The sequence below is a fragment of the Lacerta agilis genome, chromosome 4 (assembly GCF_009819535.1).
Source record: "Lacerta agilis isolate rLacAgi1 chromosome 4, rLacAgi1.pri, whole genome shotgun sequence".
Classification (NCBI taxonomy): domain Eukaryota; kingdom Metazoa; phylum Chordata; class Lepidosauria; order Squamata; family Lacertidae; genus Lacerta; species Lacerta agilis.
In genome coordinates, this window is record NC_046315.1 from 15558362 (window position 1) to 15584532 (window position 26171).

Below are 26171 nucleotides of genomic sequence, written 5' to 3' on the forward strand. Positions count from 1 at the left end.
ACAAAATCTGATTTGAATGCCTTATTTCTTGCTTTCCCCCTTCTAAACAAGGAGAACAAATGCACGGAAGAACGCGTTGGATGTAGAAAAAGAGAGAGCTGCTAAAATTGCAAGCCTACCGCCTCCTCCCCCTCCCCCCTTTGAAGTGAGTATTCTTTTCAAAACTTTAAAAAATGTTGGAGCCTAGCTCAATATAAGTCTCATCATAGGGACTAATGCATTCCTTTTTTAAAAAAGATTAAGAGGCCTAGAAGTTGGTTTATACAGGAACAACATATAGCTCGTGTTGAATGGCATGACCCCCTACGCTCCCCCTAAGTCTGTTATGGAGGGTCAGGATTGCCCCCAGAAGAGCATGCACTGAAAGGACAGAGGGGTGGGGAGTTGCTCCATCTGGCAATCAGAAATGCTTGTGCTGCCATCAGAAGAGTGCAGTGTTGAATTCCTCCCATCGTTCTTCCTGCCTCTGAAAATCACATGCTGGAGTTAATCTCGTGATAGATTTCTCTTTCTGGTTAATATGTTACCTTTTGAAATACATTGGTGTAGCATGTTGGCTAAGTGTGAACTATAATGGAGAGCCCACAATTGAATATTGCCTAAACTGTACACGCTCTGAGCAGTTTTTGGCAGCCATTATTTCTTGGCCTCCCCCTATGATCTGCACTATAGGGATGCCAGCAGTTGTTGTTGGTGCAATAGCCACCTATCACCCACACCCTTGTGAGAGGGATGCATTGATGGAGCTGATCAGTAGGTGAAGGGAGATCAGAAAACCCCCAGTGCCCTGTTAACCTCCTGGGTGGTCATACTGTCTCAAATTACTGAGTGGGTTTTGTAAGGGTCATTGGTATATTGTATGCACACAGTGCTTTTAGTTCGTTGAAGAGGTATTTGTTAGGGATATGTATGTCCCCCAAGATTTGCCTTGTACTTAAAAAATAATAATTTTAATCTGTTTCTGAATTGCTCTGCTCTCCGCTTTGATCTGCATTCGCTATAATTGGGAATCTAAAAATGCCTATAATAGTTTGCCTCTTTAGACCAAAGTGAATGAAATTTTCAGGCACAGGGACCCTTCCAAAGTGGATTAAGCCTGCCACATCGCAGACAAATATGTCCGGGGCTTTGGTAGGGGAAGTGAAATGGATTCACTTTCCTCCATAATCGCTTAGGGGAAATGGAGTTTGTGTCTTTTTCTTACTGTAAAATAATTAGGAGGTGACCAGGTGGTGTATATTTTTACTTGTACACTTTTAAAAACTCTGCAGCTTCACACCGGCTTTTCATTTTTGGTGCTTTCTGTTCTGGTATGCCTGGCATGTATTCAATAGGCCTGACCGTATGAGGCGAGCTCTGTCTATCGCGCCCCCCCCCCCCGGGGCAAAACAATGTAGGGTTTTGTTGTTGTTTTTTAAGAAGAAGGTACATGAAGCTTTTAACTAAAAAAAGCATCCTTCACTGCTGTGTTTTTTATATTGTATTTCTCTATTGTGAACTGCCCTGAGATCTATGGATGAAGGGCAGTATACATATTTAATTAATAATAATAATAACAAAAACAATCCAGCGCTCTTCAGTGCTCCACAGGCAACATTTTGGATAGCCTTATTTCTGCAAAGCTCATGGATGTAGAGAAAGATGAAGACCCTAGGAAAATAGAGAGGTATACGGAACAGATATGATACAGTGACAAAGAATTTGCGGGGATCCTGATTTGACTCAGGGTTATTGAAACATTGCTTTGACTTGGGATGGGGAGAACTCCTGAATCACCTATATTTGCCTTCTTATTTGACCTTCCTGCAGAGCTACGCACACTCCTAGTATTTATTGTGCAGATCAATTTTTTTTGGGGGGGGGGGAACCCTAAACATTAGTATAATAATAATGACACACATATATTCACATAATGTTATAGCCTGATATATGGGAAAATGTGGAGTTCCTCTTACAGACATGCCTAAATCTATCTCACTCTGCTCAGTTTTGGTGGGAGTTTGGAGACATCTTTCTTTAGATGGGTTTTACATTGTTTGTAATGGGTAACCTTGTACTGTTCATGTTCTTGGTTGTTTAGCACATCCATCCAATTAAAACAAATTTATTCTTCAAACTTTTCAGAATATTGAGTTGAAGAGTGTTTCTACAGTGAAAGTCTGTGATACTGACACTTTTTCGATCACTCGCCATCATCTCTGTGATCTTCATCATCTCTGTGATCCATATGTAGATAGAGAAATGAACATAGACCAGGTGACTGATTTTTACTTTGCATGTGGCATACTTTGTATAACAGCAGTAGCAGTGTTCCAGAAGCACTTGCTGAATTTTTGCTGTCCGTTGTGGAAAATTGACGATCAGCATGAAGCATTGGGAAGCACAAATATTTGCCTTTCTGTTGTTCAACAGTTGGAATCCCAGTGTCCTTCTGGATTATAGCCACTTCTTTTCTTGTGGGTATGGAACTCATAAGTGGAATACTTGAAATTAACGTATGTCATTCCTGCAAAAAAAAGTGCAGTATTAAAACGGGAGCTTTTCTTACTGAAAACCTGTAAAAGATTGAGACTGTTGATGCAGCATAGCCTTATTTGCAAAAGAAAACGAAGGCAATTTTTGTGCACGCTGTTTATGTTCGGCTATATCAGGCATAGGCAAACTCCGGCCCTCCAGATGTTTGGGACTGCAATTCCCATCATCCCTAGCTAACAGGACCAGTGGTCAGGAATGATGGGAATTGTAGTCCCAAACATCTGGAGGGCCAGAGTTTGCCTATGCCTGGGCTATATCATAGAACCTAAATAGCAAGTCCTTAAATAAGTTTGTTTCACCCAATTTTCCTTGTTACTATGTATCTGTGGGAAATTGAACTTAACTTTCTGCATGGAAGCAGATGCTCTACTGCTGAACTGCAACCCCTTCCCTTATTAAATGAAGTGGAATATTTGAAAATTCAGGACACAAAAGGAAGCACCACTTCAACATGGTATGCAACTGGGCGGAGTGCTGCTTCCGTTTGGATGGCCGTTGCACAAACAGGGTCCTGGACTAGATGGGTCTTTGGCCTGATTCAGCAGACTCTTCTTAAGTTCACGTGTTCTCTGCCTCTCATTGTTTCTTTCTTCCCACTATTTTGTGTTTAACTCTAGCAGCAGATTCTCATTTGATTAAACCAGAAGCAGGGACGTCATACTCTTATAGCAGGCTCTTATGGGGTCCTTCAGAGGTCCCCAATATATTCTGCTGCAGTCCTCCCACACTTCACACAACTTACTGAATTATTTTCCATTCTGCAAAGCTGTTGCCCCTAGCAGGGCACACAGTTGCTGCTCTGCTAGGTCATGGCATCGAATCAGTTGCCAGACTGTGAACAATACATTATTTCCTTATGGTTTACTGTCTAATTGAGCTTGAAATCACAGAGACTTGACATATTGTTTGAGGGCCACTCTTGGGTAGTTGGGTGGGGAAGATAGTCCCAAATGTATTTGGTTTCAGTACCTTTTACCTACAAAACTGTACTTCTGGGTATAGTCTTTTGAGGCACCGTAGAACTTGGTATTCCTAACTTGTTGCTTGTTGACTGCCAGCCAGATGCTCGGTTACTTGCCAAGGTGGAAGCCAAACGGAAGGAAGGACTGCAAAGCAATGAAGAGAGAGAGAGGAGGGAGCAGCAAGAAAAAGCTCGCCTAAGAGGGAAGCATGCCTTGAAGATGGTCCGCCTTGCACGAGTAAGCAAAGCCGAAACATTCTCCCAACATCAGATGAGTAATAATAGCAAATTGGGCACTGTATATTTAATGAATTCAAAGTACAATCAGCTAACCTTTCTCCAGAAAGATTCTGAAATAATGGATTGTTTAAAGTTCAAGCCCTTAAAGCGTTCGTAGTGCTTATCCTCAGTTTCTAGGTTCACAGTGTGCAATGTTCTTTCCACTGTCAAAGATGAAATATAGTTGAACATTTTAGAAAGCCACGCTGAAGTAATTCAGGCCTCAGGGTAGGTAAGGTTTGGCATTTGTGGGCATAAGATTGATGAAACGCAAAGCATTCTAATATATGGGAGAAGAGGTTTTTTTTTTTTATTAACTGCATTGTGCAGGTACTTCAGAGTTGAACTTCAATACAGCTAGAATTCTTTTCAGCATGGCCTACTTTCACAGAATGTAGCTACCTATTTGTTCTGGTGTAGTTACACAAAAATATAAAGGAGTGGATCCTGAGTTCAGGAAGCTTGCAGAAGGAGTTCATTCTTGCTTCTTCGATAAAAGCCTTCCTGAAAGGTGCCTCTTCTCAGTTTTCAGCAGTTCCCCTCTCTGCCAACTCAGGACCCAAGCCAGTGTGGAATAATAGAAAAAGTGTACCGTGTTGAAAATCACAGTAGAATTATGTCTATAAAAACAACAACATGAAGGCTTTAAAGCTAATGTAAAAAGCAGGTAAAATAAATGCCCTTCTTTCTAGTGTTTCACTTACTTGGGGGTTGTCCCATAGGCCTGACTAATAGTGGGTACTAAGAAGTGCTTGACATATTTAAAAGCCCAGCCCTTGTTCTCTCTGCTCTGTAACTTGTTTAAAATTTTCAGCTTCCTGCACTTGAGATTTATTTCTTGTGGCTGTATTAATTCAGCAGATGCGCCAGAAAGCTAGGATACTAAGAGGGAATAATGTGGACTTGCCTTCACAGAATACTTAATGGAATTTTAATGCACCTGATGTTGTGGAGAAAGGAAACAATATTTCATTTTAAGTGGTGATTAACAAAATATGCCTTCTGAAATTATACACTTAATTTCTTCAAATGAAGCTGACGTTTGATAATGGAGTATGACTAATAAATGTCTGCATTTAATCTATAAATCGTGTGCAGTAGATTACAGTCCCCCTTTTTAAAGAAATTGCAGGTTGCTTTTAAAGCGGTACATTTATCAGAAAACTCAACAACGTCATTTGTACTTAATGAAATGGATAGCTTCCATTTCCCTGCCTACTGTTGGTGTGTGTGCGCATGCATATATTCAAACTTGTCTGTCCAGCAGAGTGTAATTTACATGAATAAATGCCGCTCCTCTAAAGTTAATTTTATGACCTGCTAACTAAGAGTCTTCAGAAAGTACCCAACATTAAGCAATCACCATCGTAGCTTTAAAAGTATCTTTGCTGTGTCAAATAAACCGGCTTGGCTTGCGCGACAGCTTATTAATAGGACATTTTTTTTCTGCTGTTAAAGGACAGGGAAAAGCTGATGAAAGAGCTTGAACATATGCAGAATATGGACCTTGCACGCAGAAGACAGATTGTTGCCCAGATGCCACCTCAGTTGTTTCTGCCGCCCTACAAGCGTGTGGAAATCAGGGAAGAATGGCAGAGAGAGCTGGAGTGTGCATTCGAAGACATGTATACTGGAGACAGGAGTAAGTATTTATAAGTGACTTTTGGACTGTTATGGGGAATCCAGAGATTCCTTTGCAGCTTATTGGAGATTGGAGTAACGTCAGGCAGTCTTCCCTGAAAGACACAAGCTTGCCCACCGTTATGTTTTACATTGGTTGAGTATATTCTGTATTGCACAGTCATTTTCCGAAGGGCAGTGGTGAAGCCCAGCAGGCCTGGCCAGTGCATCCCGTAATCTGAATGCATATTTTGGCATACACATGATGCTGTTCATTGGTTTTTCTGTGGCAAATTTCAGGGGGGACTTCACTAGACAAATTGATCAGGAGAAACAGGAAATTAGAAAACCACTGCTTTGGAAAGATCAATGATATAATCTGTGTAGTCCCTAGCCAGGTCCATGGGTGTTGCACAGAAGCTCATCTTCCATTGAAAGCACCACACCAGCTCAGATTGGGGGAAAACTACTTTAGGCTCACAGCAGGGATGGGGAACCTGTGACCCTCCAGTTTAGGTTGGATTCCAAAGTTCTTTCAGTCCCAACCAGTACAGTGAACTAGTTATGAACTTAATTCGTTCTGGAGGTCCGTTCGTAACTGGAATCGTTCTTCTCCTGAGGCGCACTTTCATGAATAGGGCCTCCTGCTGTATGAACACCTCTGGTGCGCAATTTCCGCTTGCATCCCGGGGCAAAGTTCGCTACTGGGAGTAGCTACTTCCGGGTTAGCGGAGCTCGTAACCCGAAGCATTTGCAAGGAGGATGGTTCACAACCAGAGGCATTACTGTATAACTAATGGTCAGGGCTGACTGTCCATCTACACCTGCAGGGTCACAGATTCTCCCACCTTTGGCCTACAGTTGAATATTCTCAGTTACTAGGATTGTTTTAGGGCTGCTCTGGAATCGCCAAATTGCACCTTGCGCCCCCAGTGAACTAATTTTCACATATATAATACAGGACTTTTTTGGACAGAGCATCCCAGGTAGCTTATTTATTTTCCCTACCATAGGTAGTGTACTTTGTAATGTACTGGTTTAAACTCAACCATTTCAATTTGGGGATCTCTAAGGATTCTTAGATGGGTGACACTGCGTTTTTGCTACAAATGTGGTATTTACAATGAATTCTGGCATCCATATTGCCCGTGTTGCTACTAGTTATTGACTGAAGTTTCATTACATGTTGCTTCACTACAATATAAATTTATGTTAAGTGATAGTCATTAGTGGTAAGAGAAATAGTTGTTCTTCTGAATTGGTTTTTAGTGTAATTGAATACCTTGCTTTATAGCTTCACTTTCCTTGGCATTGTGTGATTAAAAAAACATCATTAAATGTCTACTGCTCACTTCCTCTGTAGTTGGGATTTTCGGTAGAGAATGTTGTGTGTTGGTTTCATACGGTCTAATTTCTTTACACAGAAATGAAAGGAGACCTTATTTTGCACCTTGACCCACAGCCCTTACCAACCTTCACTGGTAGATCTCAAGATGATGAGCTGGAACTCTCCCAGGAGCCAGGTTCTGTGTTTGAGGTGCCACCAAGTTTGCCGGATGAGGTGAAGGACAGTGAGCCAAGTAGTAAGAGAAAACTTGAAAACTTTATTCTTATTAATTAATATTCACTTTGAAAACAAGTATGGCATATCAGTTAGGTTCACTACTGGATGTAAGATGGTATGAAGCAGTTGTCAAATGATAAGGATAGAAATAAACATTGATGCATCTTGCCAAACACCGGCATATGAATATTGGGTGATACCAAGTGCTAGTCATACTTGGAGTAGTCCTATTTGAATCAGTGAATTTGAGAAATTTCAATGGGTTTAGTTGGATCCTGTTCAGTGGTTTCAGAATTGTCTGTTAACCATGTGACCTTGGTGAGGAATGTGCAGTTTGGTGGCACTGCAAAGTCTTAAGAGTATACCGTATTTTTTGCTCCATAAGACGCACTTTTTTCCTCCTGAAAAGTAAGGGGAAATGCCTGTGCGTCTTATGGAGCAAATGGTGGTCCCTGGAGCTGAATTGCCCAGGGGCCAAAAGAGGATCATGCTTTTTATTTTACAAAGAGAAAAGGGAGTGTTGAAAGGACCCGCTCAGCAGCTGATCAGCAAGAGATCGGGAGAGAGATAAGAGTCCCGGCTCCCTTTCAGCCCCGCCCTCCTTTGTTGAATGTGCTGCAGAGGGAGGTTGTTTGTTTCCCCAGGACATGTGACTGGCTGATTAGATTATCTGTCTGGAAACTGTAGAAATGGCTCCCTTTCCTTAAGATTTTTCAGAAATGTGAGTTAAACCTCATAAAAATGGGGCTTTTCCTCTTTGCTTTTCCCCCTTTGCAAAAAAAGCTGCAAAACCTAGCTGATCCTGGGGGGGGGGGGGAACCCAGGGCTTTTCCCTTTGCAAAAAAAGCTGCAAAACTTTTAGCTGATCCTAAAAAAAGCCTTTTGCCTTTGCAAAAACAGCTGCAAAACTTTTAGCTGATCCTCAAAAAAGCCAGGGCTTTTCCCTTTGCAAAAAAGCTGCAAAACTTTTAGCTGATCCTCAAAAACAAAACAAAACACAAAAAAGGGCTTTTAGAGGAGGAAAACCAGAAAAATATTTTTTTTCCTTGTTTCCTCCTCTAAAAATGAGGTGCGCCCTATGGTCCGGTGCGTTCTATGGAGCGAAAAATACGGTATGTGCCAGAGATTGAGAGTGCATGTGGCAGGGCAGAGTACTGAAACATTTCATATTTGTAACAAGAAATAACGATTGACCTGGGTTGGTAAACTTCAGCCCATTTCATGAGTTTGTAATCTGTTCAAAATTCAGAACCTTGGAACTGGAAGGCACTCCAAAGGGTCATCTAGTCCAACCCCATGCAATGCAGGAATCATAGCTAAATAATCCCTAACAGATGGCCATCCAGTCTCTGCTTAAAAGCCTCCCATCATGCAGAGTACACCACCTTGCAAAGTAGTCTGTTTCCACTGCCAAACAGCTACTACTATCAGAAAGTTCTTCCTTATGCCTAGTCAGAACACCTTTTCTTACCATTTGAATCCATTGGTTTGGGTCCTACCCTCTGGAGCAGCAGAAAACAAGCTTGCTCCATCTTCCATGTAACAGCCCAGAGATATTTGAAGATGGCTATCATATCACCCTCTCCATCTCCTCTTTCCCAGGCTAAACATAGCCATATCCCTCAACCGTCCTTCCAAAGGCTTGGCTTCCACATCTTGGTTGCCCTCCTCTGTATATTCATCACTTGAAAGTGACTCTGGCCTATACAGGTCCTGTCCAGTTATGCATATTGACCGCATTTGAATGTCGCACCAAACCATGAGTTGCATGGGTCACTCTCTTGTAAGAACAGCTTCCTTGGTTTTCTTGCTCATGTGTGCACTGTTTGTTTATTTTAGGTAGTGAAGTTGAAAAGCCACCCGAGCCTCAGTCAAAATTGGCTCTTAAAAAATTGCTAAACAAGATCAGGAACCAAAAAGACCATTGGACAACAGGAAGTGAACCAGAAATTACAAGTGAAATTGAATCAATTGAATCTGGAACAATTTCTAGTAGAGAGAGAAGATTATATGACTCCGAATCTGAGCCTGAACCAAAGAGTGATCCTGTCTCTGAAGCCAGGGGTATGTTTGTGTGGGGGGGTTTTGCACTTAGGAGTTAAAACCAATCATGATGATGATCAGGATTCAAAGAACTGTGAAACTTATTATTATTATTATTATTAATTTATTATTTATACCCCACCCATCTGGCTGGGTTTCCCCAGCCACTCTGGGTGGCTCCCAATCGAGTGTCAAAAACAATACAGCATTAAATTAAATATTTAAAACTTCCCTAAACAGGGCTGCCTTCAGATGTCTTTTAAAAATAAGACAGCTGCTTATTTCCTTGACATCTGATGGGAGGGCGTTCCACAGGGTGGCCGCCACTACCGAGAAGGCTCTCTGTCTGGTTCCTTATAACCTCACTTCTCGCAATGAGGGAACCACCAGAAGGCCCTCGGTGCTGAATCTCAGTGTCCGAGCTGAACGATGCGGGTGGAGACGCTCCTTCAGGTATACAGGACTGGGACTGTTTAGCACCAACACTTTGAATTGTGCTCGGAAACGTACTGGAAGCCAATGTAGGTCTTTCAAGACTGGTGTTATGTGGTTCCGGCGGTCACTCCCAGTCACCAGTCTAGCTGCCGCATTCTGGATTAATTGCAGTTTCCGGGTCACCTTCAAAGGTAGCCCCACGTGGAGCGCATTACAAGCAGTCCAAGCGGGAGATAACTAGAGCATGCACCACTCTGGCGAGACAGTCCGCGGGCAGATAGGGTCTCAGCCTGCGTACCAGATGGAGCTGTTAGACAGCTGCCCTGGACACAGAATTACTCCTACACCCCTTCAAATAACACTTTTTCCTGCCAGCAGAAAAAAAAACTAGATAGGGAACAGGGTGAACCCCTTCTGTGAGCTGAAACACCTCTTTGAAAGCTGACCAGCAGTGGTGGCATCAGTATAACTGTCATAAATTATAAATATGACTTTATAAATTATAATATGACTTTATATTTAATTTGTTATCAAAAGAACTAAGGCTATACTAATCTGGTAAACTTTTTTTTTTAAAAAAAACCTATTGGAGCTTTATATAATCACCAAGAAAAAAATTGTTTTAGTATCCATTACTTTTTATTACTTCAAATTTTTAGCTTATTTATCTTGACATTCAGTTCAAAGTGCCGGTTTTGCTCTATGATGCTTTAAATGGCTCTGGATCGCAATACCTCTCGCACTGCCTCTACAGTGGTACCTCGGGTTACATACGCTTCAGGTTACATACACTTCAGGTTACAGACTCCGCTAACCCAGAAATAACGCTTCAGGTTAAGAGCTTTGCTTCAGGATAAGAACAGTAATTGTGCTCTGGTGGCACAGCAGCAGCAGGAAGTCCCATTAACTAAAGTGATGCTTCAGGTTAAGAACAGTTTCAGGTTAAGAACAAACCTCTGGAACGAATTAAGTACATAACCAGAGGTACCACTGTACTCAGGAACCACCCGGGACCCTGTGATCATCACATGAGGCCTTTTTCATGTGCATCCATCATGGGAGGTCCAGAGGGTGACAACACGAAAACAGGTCTTTTCTGTGGTAGCACCCTATTTCTGGAATGTTCTCTCCAGGAAGGTTTGCCTGGTGCCTTTATCTTATATCTTTCAGCACCAGGCAAAAACATCTCTCTGCTCCCAGGCCTTTGGCTAATTAAACAATCTATATGGTCTTTTAAACCATGTGTGGAATGAGTATTGTTTTTGTTTACTATGTTATGTATTTTTTGTGTTTTTATATTGTGAACTGCCCTGTGATCTTAGATGAAGGGTGGCATAGAAATTAAATGAATTATGTAAAATGATGCAGGGTCTAACATAAGTCACTATCCTTAATCTACTACATATTCATGTTTTATGTGTGTCTACTTAGAGCCGTCACAGATACTGGACCAAAGTATTGTTGCTGGAAATGTAGGTCTGGATCACCCACAAGAACAAGTAACTAAACTCAGAAAGGAAGCAGAAAGACAAAACCAGGTATAACTCTTTTCCAGTCTACAGCAGTGAGGCAGTTCCATTATGATATGCCCTCCCTCTGGGGTTGTGTGAATAACGAAGAGCAGAATGTAAATTAACACCAATAAGATGTGCACCTATGTCACTAGGGTACGATTTCAAATTACTGGAAACTGAATGTCAGAAAACTCATTTCAAGAACAATTAAAGCTAAACGCCAGAATAATTTTAAAAAAGTATGAAACACAAAAACAGCCAACTGCTTCCCACAGTGACCTGCACAATACCTTTAACTATTCTCTACACCTGGGATGGGAAACCTTTTTGGCCTGAGTTTCCACATTCCCTTCTGGGCAGCCTTCCAGGGTCAGAGGCAAAAGTGGATGGAGCAATGAATGTAAATATACCTTTGTAAAGTACGCTAGTTTCTACACACACACACCTCTATCCTCCAGGCAAGCAATTATCAGAGTTCAAGGGCACATTGCAGCAAGGCAACAACACACAAGTGGATGGTTTGGGGTGTGTGTGGCCTGCCTCCCCCCCCCCTGCCCTTCGTGAGATTCCTATCCCTGCTCTACTCTGTGGGGTGATAGGAATGGAAACCTACACAATTGATAGAGTTCTCTGGTTTCTTCTGACAGCCAAGAATAATTGCTAATGTAAGCTTGTACTTGCATGGTTTCAAACTTGTGACTGTCACAATGCCAGGAATGTATAGAAGTCAGTCTTAAATATCCAATTAACTTCAATTTAATCTCTAGGTTTCACTCTTCCTTTTCTTAGACATCTGTGATCGCTATGATATGATTGCAATATCATACAATTCAAAGCTGTATTGTAAACTTAAGGGTGTTATTATTTATTCTCAGTATTGTTTCCATAGAAAGTTTAATTACAGGGACACAGTGTAGTTTTTACTAATTACAAGCATCGCTTGATGACTAACTATTTTATGATTCTATATTTTATCCAAATTAATACTTGTAATAAATGTTGTTCTGTCAAAGAATTTATTTAATGGGAGGTTCATTGTGTACCATGGATTCCTTCTGTAACTGACGTACAGAATTGCTATTCATTTGACTAGATAGAGCACCTAAAGCAACAGCAGTTGGCATTGCTTCAGCAAATTGAACAGCAGAAAAACCGTCTGGAGGCGGATTTTCTGAAGGCTCAGATGCAGCGCCAGGAGCAGGAATTTAAAAAAGAGCAAGAAATGAAGGATCAAGAATCCCAAATGGAACAAGTGAATATTAGGGTCCCTTTTGTACACCAGCAGCAGGAAGTACAACATAAGGTGAAGGAGAAAAGTTGTTCTGTCTGACATAATGCTGGATTTGCTAATTCTTTGGCTGCACACGTCATGCTAAACTAATTCTGTGGCTGTTCACATCGTACTAAGCCAGGCTTCCTCAACCTTGGCCCTCCTGATGTTTTGAGACTACCGCAGTTCTTCCCTTGAAATGGTTGATTATGCTCAAAGAGACCGTGATTCGTAAGCCCAATCATAAGCCTTTGCTTAAGGTCGTGGTTTGTTTGGAGTGAAACAAATCATGACCCCCAGTTTGGATGTATTTCTAAGGGTGGATCCACACCATACATGTAAAGCATATGGCTACCCTCAAAGAAAATCCACCTCAGTAAATACTGTCATATTGTGACTGCTGTTGGCTTTGAAACAGAAACTGACTGTTCCCCACAGAACTGATTCAAGTGATTGCCTTTTGCACAGTGCTTGATGTTTTCTTCATTTAATTTCTCTTTAGCTTGAAAGAGCCATAGAGCTACAGAGCCAGTGTGGTGTAGTGGTTAAGAGCGGTAGACTCGTAATCTGGGGAACCGGGTTCGTGTCTCCACTCCTCCACATGCAGCTGCTGGGTGACCTTGGGCTAGTCACACTTCTCTGAAGTCTCTCAGCCCCACTCACCTCACAGAGTGTTTGTTGTGGGGGAGGAAGGGAAAGGAGATTGTTAGCCGCTTTGAGACTCCTTCGGGTAGTGATAAAGCGGGGTATCAAATCCAAACTCTTCTTCTTCTACAGGCAGGCGGCAGTTGTGTAGAGGGTGATCCTATGGAGGATGATCATATACAGATGATTCGCGACTATCAGCAACGCCTTCTAATCCAAAACAGGTATTTTTCTGTCAACACAAGAGATTCCTGTTGGATGCTATCTTGGCAGTTCTTCTCCAGAAAAAGTGTTATCTGCTCAAATATATATATATGTGTCTGTGTCTGTGTCTCTTTGTTTTAGGATGCACAGAGCGTCGGTCGAGGAAGCCAGGAAGCGTCTGCATGAGTATCAGAACAAGCTGAAACAGAGATACCGCTTAGTTTCTGCATCATTGCGTGGTCCTGCTAACAGACTTGCACAGCAAGATTCTCTCCCTGACGTGCCATCACAATTACAAGGTTATCGTGGTTTGCAGAGAGTTAATCTAGCAGCAGAGCAGCCATTTGGGACTGCTCCTGTACAGGAGTCAGCTGAGCATTCAAAACTGCCTTGGATGTTGGCAGTGCCATCATCAGAGCAGGGGGGAACAGAACAACGGTTTGATGTGGGCAGCGGGCATGTGTGTACTCTGGAGGGTCAAAGGCCTTTTCAGTTGTCACAGGCTTACGGTTCGCACCAACAGACAGAAAAACTGGGTGCGGTGGAGACACCTTCGGCACAGTCATTGGAATTTCACAGCATTCCAGAATCATTAATGCTTAAGTCACAGGACACTTCTGTTACAACTCAGCCAGTGGCTGAAACACAGCGTGCCCCGTTCACTTTCCCTGTGGGCAGCTCTTCTGTGTCTTCAGAAACACTCTGGTCTGATAAACTGACGTCTCATGCACCTCCAGCGGAGAAGATTCTCCTGCCAGCAACTTTAAAGCACCAGCACATACCTCCCGAAAGTTGGACAAGAACAACCTTGGAGCAAGCTTACCTCCCTCCTTTGCGGCCCCTCTCGCCTGTGCTTTCCTTTGTTTCTAGCGAGAGTCAAAAGACTCAGGAATCCTACGCGTTAAAAAATGGAATTGGACCCACACCTGGTTATTCTGATATAGTGGAATTAAGGGACAGAATGATGTCTTCCTCTGAGAGCATTCAAGCTCAGCAAGAACACTTGAAAGAACTGCAAAAGCAGCTAGATAAGCAAAGGGAATCTCTTCTTTCTCGGCAGAAGGTACAAGAGGACTTGCTCATGAAAAAGCATACTCATCTGAAACAACAAATGGAACAGCAGCAGGAAGCTTTAAAGGAGTTTATTAAAAAGGTATGCTTTCAATACATGGCATGAAAACGTTTTGGCTGTTCTTCAGTTTAATTCAGAATGAGAACTTCTCTCTGATTTGTTTCCCTAAACTTTGCGTAGTTGCACTTTCGTTGCCATTCAACTCTTGTCTTAAGACGTAAAATTTCTGGAAATTATGAAGTCTGTTTTTTAGGGGCGTGATATTTTGGGGAACACTGAAATGTATCCTAAATATTTCTGGTTTTTAAGTATGTGAAGAGTATAATTTACCATATAATTTTGGTATATTAAATTTTAAATGCCTTTGTTCAAACAACTACTGTGGCAGCAATGTGAGTTGGCTGTAACAATATTTTAAAAGCACAGCTTTTGAAAGTATTTCACTCATAATTTCGGGATAAAATATCAGTTTCCCTTCAAAGTTATGAATGCTTCTGTTTCAGGCCTCAGAAAACATTTCTGCTTTTCTCTCTCACCCCCCCCCCACACTTCCCATTAGCTCTATTCTTGCCACAGTTTTAAAATAAAATGTTCCCCCCTTCTTCAATATATTAATGGAAGAGCATTTTTGCAATCATTTTTTAATCTTAGCTTTTTTATTCTGAATCAGCTCTGTGAACATAACTGAAAGTCCCTGGAAAGGAGGTGACATACACAGTTCAGTGGTAGAGTGCATCTTTTGCATTTTGGAGAGCCCAGATTCAAAACATTTAATTTTTAGTAAAATGATTTAGCCTCTTTCTGGCAGACACACTCCTGGGTAGTTGGATTAGTAGTAAGGCTGCTCCAGTTCTATGTATAGGTTGCAATTTGGTGTGCATTTACTTGGGAGTAAACCCCATTAAACACAGTAGAACTTACAAGTAAGCAACCATAGAATTGCTCTAAATATCTAATCCTCTCTTGGATGTGTGTGATGCCTTACAGTGGGGGAAAATGCTTGTGTTTACGTACTCTTAATTTCTACTTATAGGCAGGACAGTCCAGCACATGCAGAGATATGACGGAACAGCGAGAGACTGACGACTTCCATCTGCTGCCAACACTAGGAGCAAAAGACAGCAACGAAGAAGTGGTTCAAGTTGCTGAAAGGAGCAGTCATGCTGAAAAGGACATTTTGTTTCATAGTGTTTGTCCAAATCAACAGATTGGTAAGGACCTATTGTTATGTCAAGTTAACCTGCTTTTGTGTCTGTTTTGAGTTCCCTTCTTCTTTCAAATTGATCTGTTTTCAGACTTGGAACAAAATATACTGCACAAGCTTTCGAGCTCTCCAGAACTCTTCATCAGGGATTCTAGGATGAGCTGGCTGATCCCATTTTTTAAAAGAGGAAAGCCTGACTGCTACTCAGACCTATTTCATGCCTTAAGTGAAACACAGGTTTTCAAAAATGGGGATCAGAATCCCAGGTGTAACCTGCAGGCACCTACCTAGTAGGGTAATAGTATTTCCCAGCCATGGGACAAAGGTAAGTATTGTTTTCCTTCGATTGCCGAGAGAATGACATGCCTCAGGCTGAGTAGAAGTGAAATGTTAACTGGGTATCTCTTAGTTTGTAGCTCAGTGTTTCAGCTGCTATATCAGTTGCAGGTCACCTGAACTTACGTTTACTTTACAGAGCGATTGCAAGACACCTGGGGAAGAGAACAGACATGGAGACTTTCAAAGCCACCTTTGTCAAAAATAAAGCTAGGGCTTGATTTGGAACAGCATGAACTTAGCGTTATACCAGAACTTGACACACCGCGAAGTGGCAGACTTTCCTCTACAGGTAAATTGTGAAAGTGTGGTGTTGATCAGAAGTTCTTACACGATATGGCTCATCCTCTCTTGCTGTTTTGCTGTAAAATCCCAAAGCTTCTGACCTTTCATAGACTTGTCAGAAATTGCGGAGCATAATTCCAAGGTAATGATTGGCAAACAAATCCAATATCCTCTCCTTAAGTAGTTGAAATATACTCGGAGTCAAGTGTGGATTTCATGCTCTTTATTCAGCTCATTGTAGCAAGGAATGGAAGTTCCCCAAAAAGTCTGCTTTATATACATTATTTACACAATGGGCCCCACGTGATTGGCTAGTTTCGGAATACTCCTGTAGGCCAATCAGGTTGTGGATTCACTTCCACCTGGAGCTGGATTGGGTGGCTCCTGTGGGCCAATCAGACTGCTGCACTCTGGATTCTATTGTTCTAGGACCAATCAGGCTGCTGCATTTTGGATCCTATTCAACTCAGTACATAACAATAGTGCTTAGAGCAGAAGGAACCTACAAAAATAGGGTATTACCACTACAAAATCTGTTAGGGCTGCACAGCAGCTGAATTAAGCTGCTTTCAAAAGGGATCCTTTTTTAATCTTCTAATTGAAATAAGGTATTTGAAAAGTTCAGCCAAGTGTTGGTCTTTCCTTCTAACAACTGGCAACTGACACTTGCAGGTTACAGAGAACCTCTTACTGGAGATACTTGCCTGGCTTCAAGAGCCAATAAGTGGCAGTCCAGCATCAGTCTAGATGAAGATCTCCATGAAGAAACAGATTTATTAAGGATTACGGCGGATGGCCAAGAACCAAGTTCTGATGAAAGTGAGATCCAGTTCAATGACTTATGGTGTGATAAGTCAGCGATGGAAGCCGGTGGCTTGTGTGACTCGGGTGAGAAGTGTTGCTTTTTGAAGCATGGATGTATTGGGGGCCCTTTTGATTTGGAATCTGCCTCGTCAAGCCTAATGATGATAATGTTAGCTTAAGCCAGTGGCATCCAAACGTCTTTCAACAAGGGCCAAATTTGATGAAGTGAGGGGCCGTGGGGGCCGACCAAAGTTGTTGACCAAATATTGTGTCTGCTTTATATTAGATCCATGGAAAGCTAATGTGCCATGGCACTGCTTCTGAAGAACACCTAAGCTCCAAGGGGAGGCCATTACATCATTGCATAAAAGCTCCCACAACAAGTTGATTCATTTTGGTGCATGGGTAATATAGTTGAGAGCTTTCGTCCCCAGTAGAGCACCTGATGGCAACACAGTGCCATTCAATCACCCCTCTTGGTGCCTGTTAGGTCCACATGCCCCATCAAAAAAATAATCAAGTTTTGTTTTTGTTTTTAAACACACAGATTTTTTGGTGGGTGGGGGCATTCTTTTGGGAAAATGGTGTTGCCTGTTTTGTTATCTGTGTTTTATTTGTTTTGGTATGTGTAAGTGTTTAGTCCGGTTTTATGGGGGGGTTCGTCTGTGAAGAGGGTTTGTTTTTGTTTTTGTTGATTTATTTAACCAATTTATATTGTGCCTTTCCTCATAAAGGAGACCATGTTGCAACAGTGGCAGCAGTTTCTTAGTTTTCCAAATGTGCCCCCAGGCCCCCAAATGTTGGGGACTTATGATCAGCAACATAGCAGTTTGTTGAGCCCAAGCCGTTTATTGGCCTGTTATCAAAAGCAGCACCTTGATCTTCACCCCTAAAATCAAACTGATAACGCCATAATGTATTAAATGGTTGTTGGAACATTTTCAGCTCTGAATAAGTTAGGTTTTCTTTCTGTCCTGGTATGAATCATTCTAAGTCCCTGAGAGCACTCCTGTTCTGCAGAGCAGTAGCTGCCGTTTCCAAACGAAGTCTATGAAGGATGTGCTCTCTGTGCAGGTGAGATTGCAACATATGAAATGGGAGCAGAGCGTGTACTCTCTGATAGATGGAAGCAAACCTGGGCAGAAATGAAGAAGTGGGAATGGCTTAGGGAATAAAACCTGCTCAGATTCAAATGCTAGATGTTTTCCTACTCTTTGTCATTCTGATTTATTTTATTTTTGTGTGTTCAGCCCACTCCTACGAACTCACTCTTAGAGATGGAGGCTTACGGAGCGCTGATGATACCGGAAAGATAATAGCTACATATCCTGATCCTTCATTTAGTCCTGATTGTATGGTTAGTCACCACTGGGTTTTAACATGTAATACGCAACATCTATTTTAAATAAGCTTGCTTCCTTTTTCCTGATCTTTGTGTTAAAAAAATTATTAATTGGAACTGTTAATTACAAACTTGCATTTAAATGTGAGAGCTGTTCATTCTTGGTTTTGCTTTAGGGAGCTCTGAAAAGCTCCATTCTTCTTCCTTAACTTTCATATCTAGTTTTGTTTTGCAAAATTTTTCTGGCGACAAAATATTAAATGGAATGCAGCACTGCTGAATATAGCACCAGTTGTGCAGTCTGCCTCCCTCATTTGTGGAGTTAAAATTCTCATTGAATTGTCCTTGACTATTAAAAAAAATACCTGGAAAACAAGGCATTATATTTTGAATAGTATTACTTAGTTTAAGAACCTAATGTTTGCATCTCTTATACTGTATAACATTAAAAAAGGAACAAACCACTTTCCATTAGTAAATAAGCATGACTGTGTCTTGCATTGCTTCACTTTTCCTCTGAGAGCATCTTACTCAGTGACTCTGTGATGAGAATTAGCCAAATCTGAGCACCGAAAAGATCAACTGGTCTGTGCGGTGCATGATTTGTAAACTGTTCTGGGAAGCAATAAAAGTCTGAATTGAGAGCATGGTGATTTGTGATGTATGGTTACTGTTGAATGAATGAGTGAATGAATGGAACAAGTGAATGAGTGAGTGGAATTTGAGTGAGTGAATGAATGAATGAATGAATGAGAGACAGAGAGACTTTACTGAGCAATGATGAGCCTGATGTGTACTGACAATTGAATACGTGGAGGTTTTTACACTTGACCTGAGCTCAGAAAAAACTGTGTTGCATTTCCGAGCACTTGGGGTTCTGGAATTCATAATTGTTATGTTTCATATGTATTATTGCCCTAGGTAACACTTTCTACAGAATGGTGCCCTTCTCCATTGAGTCCACAGACATCTACACAACAGGTAGCATGTGGCTATTTCTCTTCAGCTTCACTTTCTGCTACCAGCTTCATTGCGAATTCCAATCCTGACGGAAGTCTTGCCAATACAGGTACATTTTCTTACAAACTGTAATACAATAGACTGGGTTTTCCTGTTTATTTTACACGGCTGTGTCTGACATGAAAGTGTGCTGTGGAGTAGTCTGATTAAGTTGCACAGCTCTTTTAAATATGGATCGAAGCATTTATTTCCTTGATTTGCATTATGAAGTTGAGCATGGTTGTGCTATGTCTTGCAGAGTCGCATTCAGGCAGGAAACAACCGGGTCATTTCAGTTCTCCTTTGAAAGAGAAAGCAAATACTGCTTTGGATCCTTCAGTTTCTCTGCTGTGTAAACAGGATGATCCTTCAGAAGCTTCTGGCTCCCATCTGTTTGGAGAAATGTTGCACTCGGATAGACATAAAATTCAACAGATCATAGACAAATATACAAGAGATTTCAGCTGGTCATCTTTAAGCAACGTCTCTTCCCATGGTAATGTTAATAGAAGGTGAAAAATAGCAAATTCAGAAATATTCAGAGGGAATAATTTTTTTTAAAAAAAAGCTTAATTTTGTTTCTTGTCCTGTGTGTTGTCCAAGCAACATATTCATCTTTATAGGGCTGGACAAAGGTGCACGGCTAAGGTCATAATACTATACCATAGCTTGATAGCATGAGAAATAGGAGGTATGTCTGAATTTCACAGAACAAAGACCAGTAGAGTCTGCAACATGTTGTTTCAATGAACCTCTGTTTTGATATAACCTCTCCACCGCCTTCTGCTTCTAGTTCCTTTTTGGATTTCCCATTCTTGTTGCTGTTTGTATTGTTGGTCAACAGTTTTGTTATACTAAAAACACATCTCTCTATACCCATTTCAACCCGGCTTCAGTTCTGGGTTTGGCGTAGAAAACCACCTTGGTCACCCTGCTTGGGAGAAAAGGGTGGGATGAGGTGCTGATCTGGTTGATTCTCCTTAGTTTTTACACCTTGTGACTTGAAGCCTTGAGAGTTGTGGGGAAAGCCCTATTTTGAGTCTTGACAATGACTATAACTCCTATATGGGATATAGGGGCTTACTGGTTGGTTATGGCACTCTGTCTCCTGGAAGTATGGCTCTCTTCCTTGTTGACAATTTTCTGGCATCAACTTAAGACACATTTTTTAAATTCAGGCCTTTGAGAGATTGCATAGGGTTGAGTATTATGGCTGTTGCTGCTGTGTACTGGTGGAAATGTTTTTGCTGTATAACAGAATGTGGAACCTGTGGTCCTGCAGATAAAGTTGGACTAGAACTCCCAGAAGCCCCACCCAGTGTGACTGACAGCCAGTGGTGTGATGAGCGTTTCTACTCCCAATAGCATCTGAAGGGCCACAGGTTCCCCATTCCTGCTGTATAGTTTGGAGTGTTAAGAGTTTTAATAACCATGCCCTGGAGTCCTACAGGGCTAAGGACGTTTTAAAAGTATGATAAATTAATACACATTTTTAAATGATTGCGACCATTTGGTGCAACCTTTTAATTGTTGAGACTGCTGAATTGAGTGGAGATTATCCCAGAAGACCATCTTTGAAAGCATTAAAGAGTGTTTAGCTGTTTATTTTAAATGCACATGCTGCCTCATTGCCAGTGTGTTTGATCTGTGATGTAAAGCATCCTGTTTTGCCAACCGTCTATTTTCCCTTTAACCTTTTGTTTTTTTGTTGTTTTAAGATCCAGCAGTTGATACTACTGACCTTGAGAAAAGTTTTCCAAATTTCCACCGTGAGCTTTTTAAGCCTTTGGAACCAAGACCTGACTTTGATATGCTCTCAACCTTGTCTCAGAACAGCAAGAACCTAAGCAAGGTATTTTTAAAAGTGTTTATTCCTACACATCACAGGTTATTACAGTTTAGAATTGATTACTGTTATTCTCACATAAAACCATTTCTGGTATTTATAGTGGCGCTGTGGGTTAAACCACAGAGCCTAGGGCTTGCCAATCAGAAGGTCGGTGGTTTGAATCCCCGCGACGGGGTGAGCTCCCATTGCTCGGTCTCTGCTCCTGCCAACCTTGCAGTTCGAAAGCACATCAAAGTGCAAGTAGATAAATAGGTACCACTCTGGCGGGAAGGTAAACGGCGTTTCCGTGCGCTGCTTTGGTTCACCAGAAGCGGCTTAGACATGCTGGCCACATGACCCGGAAGTTGTACACTGGCTCCCTCGGCCAATAAAGCGAGATGAGCACTGCAACCCCAGAGTCGTCCACAACTGGACCTAATGGTCAGGGGTCCCTTTACCTTTATAGTGTTGAAGCAGTTTGTGATCTTACAAAATTCAGGGGAAGTAGGGGCAAGTCCAGGAGATTCCTTTCCTCCTTACCTGGTGGGTGACAGGCTTTAGCGCACTTTACCCCTAGAGATGAGATTTTCACAAGGCCTTCTTCTGTGGGAATGTGAATTATCTTCAGATTACTGCATAGCCATGTAAGATTCCACAGTGGATGTTATCAGTTGGCTTGTCATTTAACAGATATATTACGTGAAAGTAAAATTTGAATGTCTCAATTCTTAAATTTCTCATAACGTACTTGGTCTCTCTCTGCCTGCACACGTTTTTCTGTCTGCAGAATTCCACTTTATTGAAGAGCCATGAATTAACAGCTTCCAGCTTGGAAGAAGGAAGCAACAACCTTTCTTTTCTCAGTACAGGAAAACTAAGCGATATTCTACCGACGCAACAGAGGGGCGAGGAGGCAAAGGAGCAGAGTCAAGGTAATTGTTATGTTTTGCCTTCAAAGGACAAAAACTGTTCTGGTTGCCGGTTAATAGAATCCCTCTTCAAGTTGGGGTTCTTTCAGTAGAGACTGGTCTATTTCTATTAATCCTTTTGGATTCCAGTGGTTCAGTTGGTTTTAAAATCTTTTGACTTGGCTGAAACTCTTAATTGATTTTCTCAGTAAATCTGGTGCCAATGACATAATAATGGTAAACATTATTAGCATGCTGGTATGAATATTTGATAAGATTAGTTGTTAGCTTCCTTGATGTTCTGTAGCTTCCATGACACTGGTGTCTGGCATTTAGAGACAAGTCTCTCTGCCTGGCTAATCAGCTTCTGCACGGTCTTCTCTCATTATTAGAGAGAGCTTTATTAGGGAACTGTTATAACTCAGAAGGGGGCTCTATAACCACTGAGCCTCTTGGGCTTGCCGATCGGTTTGAATCCCCACGACAGAGGGAGCTCTTGTTGCTCTGTCCCAGCTCCTGCCAACCTAGCAGTTCGAAAGCACACCAGTGCAAGTAGATAAAAAGGTACCACTGCGGCAGGAAGGTAAACAGTGTTTCCATGCGCTCTGGCACTCGTTACAGTGTTCCGTTGTGCCAGAATCGGTTTAGTCATGCTGGCCACATGACCCGGAAAGCTGTCTGTGGACAAACTCCGGCTCCCTCAGCCTGAAAGCGAGATGAGCGCCGCAACCCCATAGTCATCTTTGACTGGACTTAAGCGTCCAGGGGTCCTTAAGATATAGGTCACCTTTTCACCTTATAATTCAGCGGTTAGTCAGAAAGTTAGTCTCTGACATCTCTAGTCAAAGGCTGAGATAGTAGGTGATGTGAAAGACCCCTCTGCCAGAGAACCTAGAAAGCCGCTACCTGCCAGAGTAGACAGTATTTGGCTATGTAGTCAAGTAGTCTGACCTGGTAACATAGGAATCTACCTTATGCAAAGTCAGACCATATGCCCATCTAGCTCAGTACTGTTGACACTAACAGGCAGCTGCTCTTCAGGGGTTCCGGGAATCTTTCCCAGCCCTACTTGGAAACACCAGGATTTAACCTGCAATCTGTTGCATGCAAATCATGTATTGTACTAAGCTACACGAAGAAAAGGGGGGGGGGAATCACTCCACCTCATCTTGAAATTCAGTTCTGCTTTGAGCCAGGTTAGAATTTTTGTTTTTGTTTCTCCATTCCAGGTGCTGAAGAATCATTTGAACACGTACCTCTGCAATCTTCCTTAAGAGAGTTTCCACAGAGTGGTGATAAGTATGGATCTTTCCACGCAGAGTCTGAACAAAACCTTGAAATGAGTAAAACTAATGGGAGCAGTATCTATATCGCACCAGAGAGGACACAGTGTGAGGAGCAGGAAAATGATGAGATCACCAACCTTTATTCTTCCATTGAAAATTTCCGTAGCCCAAGCCTAGCAGAAGATGGAGGCTCATTTTATCAACTAGTTCCAGATAATGGTACAAGGAATAGTGCTCTTGGGACCACAGAGTCGGAGAAAGAAGACATGTCAACGAAAGAAGAGAGTCTGTGTTTTGCCGAACTGCCCACTGCGTCAACTGACAGCAAGTGTAAGGCAGTTACAGAAAAGGCGGCTATAAATGAGGATGTAGAAATTCATCTCTCTCAGTGTACATTGCAAACTACGGGAGATCAGAGTTCTCTAATAACAGAGACAATGCAGAGTTTGACTCCGGAAATGAACTCTAAGATCTCAGTGAGCCCTGTGCAAAACTCTGTGCAGCAAACTGGCAGTGTCCCAGATGCATTTCAGCAACCAAATTTGACTGCTACGCAGGCTGAAAGTTCACGTTCCTCTTCGTCAAGAAACGTACCGGTCTGGGTGAGTGAACTAAAACTATAAGTAGCATGTGCTATCAAGTTGGGGCTTAGTCTGAAACTGTCCAAATCATGCCTTTCTTAGCATATTGATGAAAGTAGAGCCTTGACCTATGTCACAGAGAGCTGGCACAAGGTCTGCGGTTTACCTATGAACCTTCTGAAATGTCATCTGCGGCACCTAAGCTACCATTGGGGTTTCTGAATTTTCAACAGATGTAAAGGAACATTGAGCTAAATGTCAGGTTAGCTTGCCATCTCAAGTGCTGCAACAATACTGGTATGTGTGGTGTCTGTGCAAATTGTATTAAATCATGCATATCCAAAACATAGCATTCTATCATTTTAATTTCTAGGAAACAGTTACAGGGCAAGGGATTATGGAAGAACCCGAGTTGACTCTAATAAGCTCCAATGACATCAGTATTGCAGAATCAGATTTGGAATTCTTTGGACAAGCAGAGAGCAGAAAGGAGAAAACTGAAAACTTGTCCTATGTTGATCATCCTGAAGCAATAAGCTGTCCCATGGTAAACATTTTGGTTCTTCCCCCTCCTCAATAGACCCATTTTATGTGGGTGAGGTTATTATTATTATTTAACTAGTTTGCAAAAAGGGATAATCCGTGAAACTTAAATTACAGCAGTATTTATTTATTAACAAACAAACTGATTGCCTGCCCTTCATCAACAGGTCCCAGGGTGGGTTACAACATTTTAAAATTCAGAATTGTTGTTGTTGTTCAGTCGTTCAGTCGTGTCCGACTCTTCGTGACCCCATGGACCAGAGCACGCCAGGCACGCCTATCCTTCACTGCCTCCCGCAGTTTGGCCAAACTCATGTTAGTAGCTTCGAGAACACTGTCCAACCATCTCATCCTCTGTCGTCCCCTTCTCCTTGTGCCCTCCATCTTTCCCAACATCAGGGTCTTTTCTAGGGAGTCTTCTCTTCTCATGAGGTGGCCAAAGTACTGGAGCCTCAACTTCAGGATCTGTCCTTCTAGTGAGCACTCAGGGCTGATTTCTTTGAGAATGGATAGGTTTGATCTTCTTGCAGTCCATGGGACTCTCAAGAGTCTCCTCCAGCACCATAATTCAAAAGCATCAATTCTTCGGCGATCAGCCTTCTTTATGGTCCAGCTCTCACTTCCATACATTACTACTGGGAAAACCATAGCTTTAACTATACGGACCTTTGTCGGCAAGGTGATGTCTTTGCTTTTTAAGATGTTGTCTAGGTTTGTCATTGCTTTTCTCCCAAGAAGCAGGCGTCTTCTAATTTCGTGACTGCTGTCACCATCTGCAGTGATCATGGAACCCAAGAAAGTGAAATCTCTCACTGCCTCCATTTCTTCCCCTTCTATTTGCCAGGAGGTGATGGGACCAGTGGCCATGATCTTAGTTTTTTTGATGTTGAGCTTCAGACCATATTTAGCGCTCTCCTCTTTCACCCTCATTAAAAGGTTCTTTAATTCCTCCTCACTTTCTGCCATCAGGGTAGTATCATCAGCATATCTGAGGTTGTTGATATTTTTTCCGGCAATCTTAATTCCGGTTGGGGATTCATCCAGTCCAGCCTTTCGCATGATGAATTCTGCATATAAGTTAAATAAGCAGGGAGACAATATACAGCCTTGTCGTACTCCTTTCCCAATTTTGAACCAATCAGTTGTTCCATATCCAGTTCTAACTGTAGCTTCTTGTCCCACATAGAGATTTCTCAGGAGACAAATGAGGTGATCCGGCACTCCCATTTCTTTAAGAACTTGCCATAGTTTGCTGTGGTCGACACAGTCAAATGCTTTTGCGTAGTCAATGAAGCAGAAGTAGATGTTTTTCTGGAACTCTCTAGCTTTCTCCATAATCCAGCGCATGTTTGCAATTTGGTCTCTGGTTCCTCTGCCCCTTCGAAATCCAGCTTGCACTTCTGGGAGTTCTCGGTCCACATACTGCTTAAGCCTGCCTTGTAGAATTTTAAGCATAACCTTGCTAGCGTGTGAAATGAGTGCAATTGTGCGGTGGTTGGAGCATTCTTTGGCACTGCCCTTCTTTGGGATTGGGATGTAGACTGATCTTCTCCAATCCTCTGGCCACTGCTGAGTTTTCCAAATTTGCTGGCATATTGAGTGTAGCACCTTAACAGCATCATCTTTTAAAATTTTAAATAGTTCAGCTGGAATATCATCACTTCCACTGGCCTTGTTGTTAGCGAGGCTTTCTAAGGCCCATTTGACTTCACTCTCCAGGATGTCTGGCTCAAGGTCAGCAACCACATTACCTGGGGTGTATGAGACCTCCATATCTTTCTGGTATAATTCCTCTGTGTATTCTTGCCACCTCTTCTTGATGTCTTCTGCTTCTGTTAGGTCCTTTCCACTTTTGTCCTTAATTGTGGTAATCTTTGTACGAAATCTTCCTTTCATATCTCCAATTTTCTTGA

General features: G+C 42.0%; 1 protein-coding gene and 1 non-coding gene across 2 annotated transcripts in view; both read left to right on the plus strand.

Annotated features, from left to right (window-relative positions):
* Nucleotides 1-26171, plus strand: part of CEP295 (centrosomal protein 295) — a 43471-nt gene that overhangs the window by 10613 nt on the left and 6687 nt on the right. Inside the window, exons 5-24 of the mRNA XM_033146126.1 lie at nt 52-145; nt 2125-2256; nt 3594-3734; nt 5234-5417; nt 6820-6978; nt 8799-9023; nt 10869-10975; nt 12045-12267; nt 13003-13090; nt 13212-14223; nt 15176-15353; nt 15822-15974; nt 16640-16855; nt 18022-18128; nt 19035-19182; nt 19372-19608; nt 20831-20964; nt 21728-21872; nt 23078-23736; nt 24089-24262. Of these exons, the coding sequence (XP_033002017.1) occupies nt 52-145; nt 2125-2256; nt 3594-3734; nt 5234-5417; nt 6820-6978; nt 8799-9023; nt 10869-10975; nt 12045-12267; nt 13003-13090; nt 13212-14223; nt 15176-15353; nt 15822-15974; nt 16640-16855; nt 18022-18128; nt 19035-19182; nt 19372-19608; nt 20831-20964; nt 21728-21872; nt 23078-23736; nt 24089-24262 (4516 nt within the window). The remainder of the gene's footprint in view (nt 1-51; nt 146-2124; nt 2257-3593; nt 3735-5233; nt 5418-6819; nt 6979-8798; nt 9024-10868; nt 10976-12044; nt 12268-13002; nt 13091-13211; nt 14224-15175; nt 15354-15821; nt 15975-16639; nt 16856-18021; nt 18129-19034; nt 19183-19371; nt 19609-20830; nt 20965-21727; nt 21873-23077; nt 23737-24088; nt 24263-26171) is intronic.
* On the plus strand, nt 18651-18734 carry LOC117046181. Its single transcript, XR_004426544.1, has one exon. It is a non-coding gene; the product is annotated as a small nucleolar RNA U2-19 (small nucleolar RNA).